The sequence below is a fragment of the Hoplias malabaricus genome, chromosome 2 (genome assembly GCF_029633855.1).
Source record: "Hoplias malabaricus isolate fHopMal1 chromosome 2, fHopMal1.hap1, whole genome shotgun sequence".
NCBI classification, from domain to species: domain Eukaryota; kingdom Metazoa; phylum Chordata; class Actinopteri; order Characiformes; family Erythrinidae; genus Hoplias; species Hoplias malabaricus.
Window position 1 is genome coordinate 76,527,187 of NC_089801.1, and position 6,994 is coordinate 76,534,180.

General features: G+C 36.2%; 1 protein-coding gene across 1 annotated transcript; it reads right to left on the reverse strand.

Annotated features, from left to right (window-relative positions):
* Positions 1-612: 612 nt before the first annotated feature.
* On the reverse strand, positions 613-6,399 carry LOC136687775 (interferon-induced protein 44-like). Its single transcript, XM_066662331.1, has 8 exons — positions 6,359-6,399; positions 6,034-6,143; positions 5,124-5,157; positions 4,834-5,038; positions 3,724-3,867; positions 1,813-1,984; positions 1,292-1,392; positions 613-1,027 (listed from the first exon to the last, which is right to left on the reverse strand). Exons 2-8 carry the CDS (start codon positions 6,086-6,088, stop codon positions 854-856), a joined length of 885 nt encoding a protein of 294 aa, XP_066518428.1. The 5' UTR covers positions 6,089-6,143; positions 6,359-6,399; the 3' UTR covers positions 613-853.
* Positions 6,400-6,994: the final 595 nt, after the last annotated feature.

Genomic DNA, 6,994 nt, shown 5'->3' on the forward strand with positions numbered 1-6,994 from the left:
ATTAACCATGTGAGCCAGCACATAAAATATAATTTCATAATTGCATTATGTTTAATACTAAAATATATATTAATGTGCAATTATTTGTCATTGTGCAACATACTATAAAATGTGTCTTCTGTAGCTAACCTGACAGTTAAATGCAAAACAGCCAATAGGTCAGTAGGGGCTGTGAATACACACCCAGAGTTATTGGCAGCCAGTTGTGGGTTCGGTGCCTTGCTCAAGAGCATGTCACCCATGGATTGAGGGGGGAAAACAGTGCTGTTTCCTCACTCCCACCAATATTCCTGCTAGTTGTGGGAATTGAACCAACCATCTTTCAGTCCCAAACCCCCTTCTCAAACCATAAAACCACGGCTGCCCAATATTCTATTATAAAGCCATTGTAATAGAAAGACAACATCATTGACACCATTTTACAGTGGTTATGCACTATATAAAATACTTAATATTTCAGTGTGATTATTTAAATGTGGTAGACTTATTTTTACCGTTAAAATGTATCATAAAAATAGATTATTAATAGTAATAAATCTGATAAAAATAACACGTAAAGAAGTACATATTTATTAGACCAATTATTTATTTGACAATTGGTAGCTGATTTAAACAAAATACATTAACATTGTTCATTTTCCATTTAATGAATATTGCATGTTTCATATCTCTTAATTTCCTCTCTCTTAAAGCGCTAAAATGTCCCCATGTTCTGGAACGACTTTATGTACTAGGCTAAACAAAGACAAAAACAGTATACAACCATAAAATTTACGCTATCCACAGGCACGTCTAAAACAGTATAAAGGATGTTCTAATCTCCTTCACTAATAAAATGCAAAGTAAGTAATAACTACTCAATGTAAGTCTGGTCCTCCACATAGTCCTTAGCAAACTGAACGATATTTGTAGTTGCCATCAGAATCAAAATGTCTACTTCCAAGACATTGGTGATCTCCTCATAATAGTTCTTCACTGGGAAGATACAGTTCATTGGAACACCCAGTCTGTAACTGCACTCCTGCATCTGTAGGACAAAATAGCAGATATCTGTACAGTGTATATGTGTTTAATTATCAGAGGGGAAATTTTATACCAACTTGTCTGTAATAAATTATATCAAGAAAATGAGAAGCAAGTCACTCAGGATAAAGTACTTTTTTTGTAAGGTGACACTAAAGAATAAAATACACAAATTAAAATGCCCTGTATTTCATGAGTATGCAGTGATTTATTTTGTATTTTTTTCCTTTATATGTAGATTTATGGCACAACCTAATTAGCTACTTACCTTTTCTTTGATTTTCCTGCTGGTGTAGATACTTTTCAGGTCCTCAGAGACTAATGGACATATGTTGTCCACCTTGGACATGATAACCACTTGAGGAATTTCTGTTTAAAGTCATTAATATTTGTTTTTTTTTAATGCATACAATATAGTCCTTACATTTAACATGGCAAGAAATGACACTAATTTTCACACAACACAACTGGCTTTAAGGTTAATAAGAAAAGGCAGTAAAAACTCAATTTCCGAAACAGTTGGGATATTATGAAAAGGCAAAGAAAAAATCTTTTGAACCATTTACTGACCAAAGTAAAAACAAATGTTTCCGGGATCAACCTTGAGGGCAGTATATGTTTCTCTGAAATACCATTACACCACCACATCAACGGTACTTTCACACATATGTAAGGCATTTAGAATTTGTAGATTTGTGCAAAACAATAATTAGCTGAAATATTGAATATATTTGTGTTTGTCCTTTGCTCTCTATATAAATCTGGTTTGAATATTCATTATTCACATACCTAGGTTTCTTGCTTTTTCCCGAACTTGCTTCATCTTCTGGCTAACATCTTCAGACATGAGAGTGATTTTGTCTGCTGGCAGAACACTCACCAGACAGTGAACCTTGTCTTTCTGTTTGGGCTCGCTGTTATAGTAGTCGTTAGTTTTGTCAATCGGACTAACAGGTTTGAACTGAAAAAAAAAAAAAAAAAAATATGTTATGATTGTTTCAATTTTAAAATTCATTAGATTTTTTTCTAACATGATTTAGAATTGCCAGTCCTTTCCATGGAATCAGAATCATAAAAATCCTCTTGTTACTTTTAAATTTCAAAGACAAGTCCTATTTGGGGCGGCATGGTGGCGCAGCAGGTAGTGTTGCAGTCACACAGCTCCTGGAGATTGTGCGTTCGACTTCCGCTCCGGGTGAATGTCTGTGAGGAGTTTGGTGTGTTCTCCCCGTGTCTGCATGGGTTTCCTCCCATGGTTCAAAAACAGATGTTGGAAGGTGGATTGGCGACTCAAGTGTCCATAGGTGTGAGTGTGTGAGTGAATGTGTGTGTGTGTCACCCTGTGAAGGACTGGCGCCCCCTCCAGGGTGTGTTCCTGCCTTGCGCCCAATGATTCCAGGTAGGCTCTGGACCAACAGCGACCCTGAACTGGATAAGCGCTTACAGATAATGAATGAATGTTCTATTTGGTGAGTGCCAGATCCAATAAAGGAATGAAAAGTTGTCAATGCTTTTTTTTTTTTTTAATAATAATAATAGTAATAATACATTTTATTAATAAAGAACTTTTCAATCACCCAAAGGTAACAAAAAAATCCTCACACACAAAATTAAAACAAAAAGAGGGTTCACAGGGGCCAGTGAGCAGCACCGAGCCACAGGGTTAAATTGGATCACCAGATCACCAGTCATTGTAAGCTGTAGCAGTTTTAGTGGATGCTAGCTGAGTGGACCAGTAGCAGTCTGCAGGTCGCCAGCCACAGCCGGCGGACATGCTCCCCCAGCCATCACAAGGAGTAGCCGCAGAAAATCGTCCCACCCCAGAGCACAGGCATGGGGACGCGCTTCTCCTCTGAATCAACAGCAGCCAGCGCAGATGTCAGCAAACATTCCCTCTGCCCACAGCAGCAACAGCAGGACACCAAGCACATGCAGCGACTGAGAAAACCGGGCCCCCCGGGCATTTGAATCGTCCTAACATTTTGTCCCCTGGCAGCACCACTGTCTGTGTCAGATCTGTTGTTGGTCATGGCTGTAATGTGTTTTTTGATTTTTGAATATGCCCCAAAACTATATAGACCTTCTAAGATTTAAGAGCACAAATAATGTAGGCACTTTTAAGAGAGAATAAAATACATAAGTTCCGTTTACCTTTTAAATACTTTTTTTTTTTTTTTATAATCATTTAATGTGATATAAATATATTAGGTATTATTTTTAAGATCAAAATAGTATTTTTATAGGTAATATTATTAAGATGACGGTTTTGTGTGTATATTTTTTTTTATTTGGATGGTATATTAGATTAAGTTAAAGTAAGTGAAAAATGTTCTTAATCATGAAATATGTTTTTACTGGGAGCAATGTATAAGGCACAGCTTGGAAATTATGTACTGCATATTTAACGTGTTGTAATTTCTATTATAATATAAAGAATAAGGCTATATGTATATTATATATAGCCATTATATATATGAATATAAAAAAAACAGTTAAAGGAAGATCACATTTTACTGCTGGACAGGAGTAGGGCTTAGCAGATGGGGACAAAAGCACATGGCTTCCAAACAGACTGAAAATATAACCAAAACACAGTGGAAAATAACTAGGCAACAAAAACAGATCAGACAGAAAGAAGTCTGCATTTGGATACATATTGTGAATATCATAAACAACTCAACAAAATGTTTAACAACTTACTGTGTAGTGATTTTTTATGTGCCCTTGCAAAATGCTGATTATATCCTCTGTGCAAACACCCTTCTCTTGCTCCAAACCCATGATGTCTGCAAATACAAATGGATAAAAGGATCCTGGACTCTTCTTCACCCTGTGAATTTTGAGCTTGCCAAAAAAAAAAAATCTGTATAAAAATATTGTTAACACTTTTTATGGAACCTGTATTCACTTGTATTTTTGGTCAGTATAAACATTAAACATATTGCATTAAATGTGTAGGCCATTAAAGGAATACAGTATAAAAATGTTTTTTTGTCTCCTGCTGTTTAATTCACGTTTACAGTACTGTCGTACAATCAAGGTTTGAAGGGTGCCTTTTCCAGACGGCATGTATCATCTTCTAAAGATGCTCAATAGGATTTGGGTCAGGGCTCATAGAAAGCCACTTCAGAATAGTCCAATGTTTTCCTCTTAGCCATTCTTGGGTGTTTTTAGCTATGTGTTTTGGGTCATTATCCTGTTGCAAGACCCATGACCTGTGACTGAAACAAAGCTTTCTGACACTGGGCAGCACGTTTCTCTCTAGAATCCCTTGATAGTTTTGAGATTTCATTGTACCCTGCACAGATTCAAGACACCCTGTGGCAGATGCAGCAAAGCAGCCCCAGAACATAACACAACCTCCTCCATGTTTCACAGTAGGGACAGTTCTTTTCTTGATATGCTTCATTTTCTAGCCTGTGAACAGCTGATGAGCTGAGCTGATGTGCCTTGGCAAAAAGGTCAATTTTTGTCTCATCTGTCCATAGAACATTCTTCCAGAAGCTTTGTGGCTTGTCAACATGTAGTTTTTATGATTTGTTTTCAACAATGGTGACCTCCTTGGTTGTCTCCCATGAAGTAAACTTTGGCTCAAACAATGATGGCTGGTGTGATCTGACACTGATCCATGTTGAATGTGGTACTCACCATAACCACCAACAATGCAGTGACTATCTGTAGCCTTATATATGGGCCCACTGACTGATTACAAGATTGTAGACACCTGTGATGTTAATTAGTTGACACACCTTGAATAGTATATCACTTATATATATCACAAATAATAATTCAGAGTAGCTTTGTTACTACCTTGGTAGTGAAACTATCACCAGTAGTTGTATCAGTCAGTGCAGTAGTTGAGGTGCAGCTTTGGAAGACTGTTCTGACCGAGTTAATAAAGCTTGACTTTCCTGCTCCAACTGGGCCATGAAGCAGAATCCTGAGATGGCTCAAGTCTGCTATACCAAGTTGCATTTTCCTCAGTTTCTTAATCATCTGTTCTTTGTTAGAATCACTGTTGAAGCAAATGAAGAATTAGCTCATCTATGTAACACTGAGAAATATTAATGACAAAAAAAGATTATAATTTTTGGTCATACCTCCAAGTAACCGGCCTCCATGGTTTGTCAAATTCTGAAGGAAAAAAAAAAAAAAAAAAAAAAAAAAAATATATATATATATATATATATATTACTATTAGAATATTACTTAAGACCAATATAAAAAAGGATATTTAAAAACACTGGTCAACTGAAGAGTATGAACATGGAAAGTATGAGCATGTACAGCACTCAGTACTTAGTTGGGGCTCCTTTTGTCTGAATTACTGCAGCAATGCCGCGTGGCATGGAATCGATCAGTCTGTGGCACTGCTCAGGTGTTATGAGAGCCTAGGTTGCTCTGATAGGAATTGAATGGAATTGCTTAAATGAATCAACAGCTCTTCCTTGTCTGTCTTTGTTTAGTTTGGTTTAGTTTAGTCCTGTCTGCATTCCGTCTGTCCTGCCCATATTTGTTTTGTTCTGGTTTTGCTTTTGTCCTGTTTAATAAAATGTTCCTTGCATTTATGTCAGCCTCCACGTCTTCCTGCCCAGCTGCGACACACATATATATATATTTCTAAAGTATGATTTGTTTGAAATTAGAACCTATATTTAAGGACAGTTCTCCATCAGGTCCTCAGTCCCGACTTCAGGAATATTACTAGGAAGTTTGCTCCCCAGAAACAACTTCTACTTCTCTGTGTAAGTTTTAAACAAGATGTTGGGACATATCAGTGAGGATTTTGCTGCATTTAGCAACAAACAGATAATAGTCTCTTTAGATTTGGATCACAAACAACTCCATCTCATTTCAGATGAGATCCAGGTATTAGATGGTATTCTGTCACTCCAGAGAACACAATTTCAGGGTGGCAATGTGTACCAATAAAAACTTTGAGGAATATTTCAGGAAATCACTTTAATAATTTCACTTTCAGAATTGTAAAATATGTCATTAAGTACTTACCTGGACTTGGACTGGGTTGGGCGTTGGTCTTAAAAAATTTGCGAAATATATCCATGCTCGATATGTTATTTTCCTTCTACAAGTAATTTTTTTAATTAATTATTGCAGTTCTATAAATATAAAGACACAGAATTGCATCAATGATCTTGAATGCCCAAAATGTGTTTATCTATTTTTTTAAGCATACACATACCAGCATGAACTTCATACCTTCTTATATAGTCTCATTGAATTCATTTTTTTTTTAATATTATCTTAAAAATTATGTATAAAATCAGGCAATCATTGTGAGTAGTGCTATGTTATAAGACAGATTTTCACCTACCTTTCAATAATTTTCACCTCCAGAGGCTTGCTCAATTCTAGGTGGATTGAGACACCCTGCTGTATAAATGTGTCCTTGTAGAAACATGAATAATCAAAACTAGGCGTTACCATGATATTTACTTTCACTTTTAGACACTAGTCGTCAGTGAGAATAAACATAATCAGTTGTGTGGGAGTCTGAAACTCAGAAGTGGATTTTATGTAAAGACCTAGTTAAGAATTACTGCCAAGACAGTCAAGTTTTATTCAAATAAAATCCATATATATATATATTAAGGAAAGAATATAATTTCTAAACCAAATTTATTTACATATAAAAAGACTATTGAATTGTCATCTGATTTTATCCCAACATAGAACATTCAGGTTTGTTAGAAAAGCCCCTTTATAGAAATGTCAGCCTGTCACTGATTTCCACCTCTGTCCTGTCAAAGAGCAGTTCAAACAAATTCTAGAGTACAGTCACTATCACAAAACTATAGGGTCCTATTGTCATGGGTCCAGTGCCTGTCTCAAGACTGTCACTGTGAAGTGTCTGGTGTATTCTCTGTGTCTGCATGGGTTTCCTCTGGTGCTTCGGTTTCCTTCTACAATTAACATAAATAAATGAATTATTTGGTAGGTGGAATGGTTT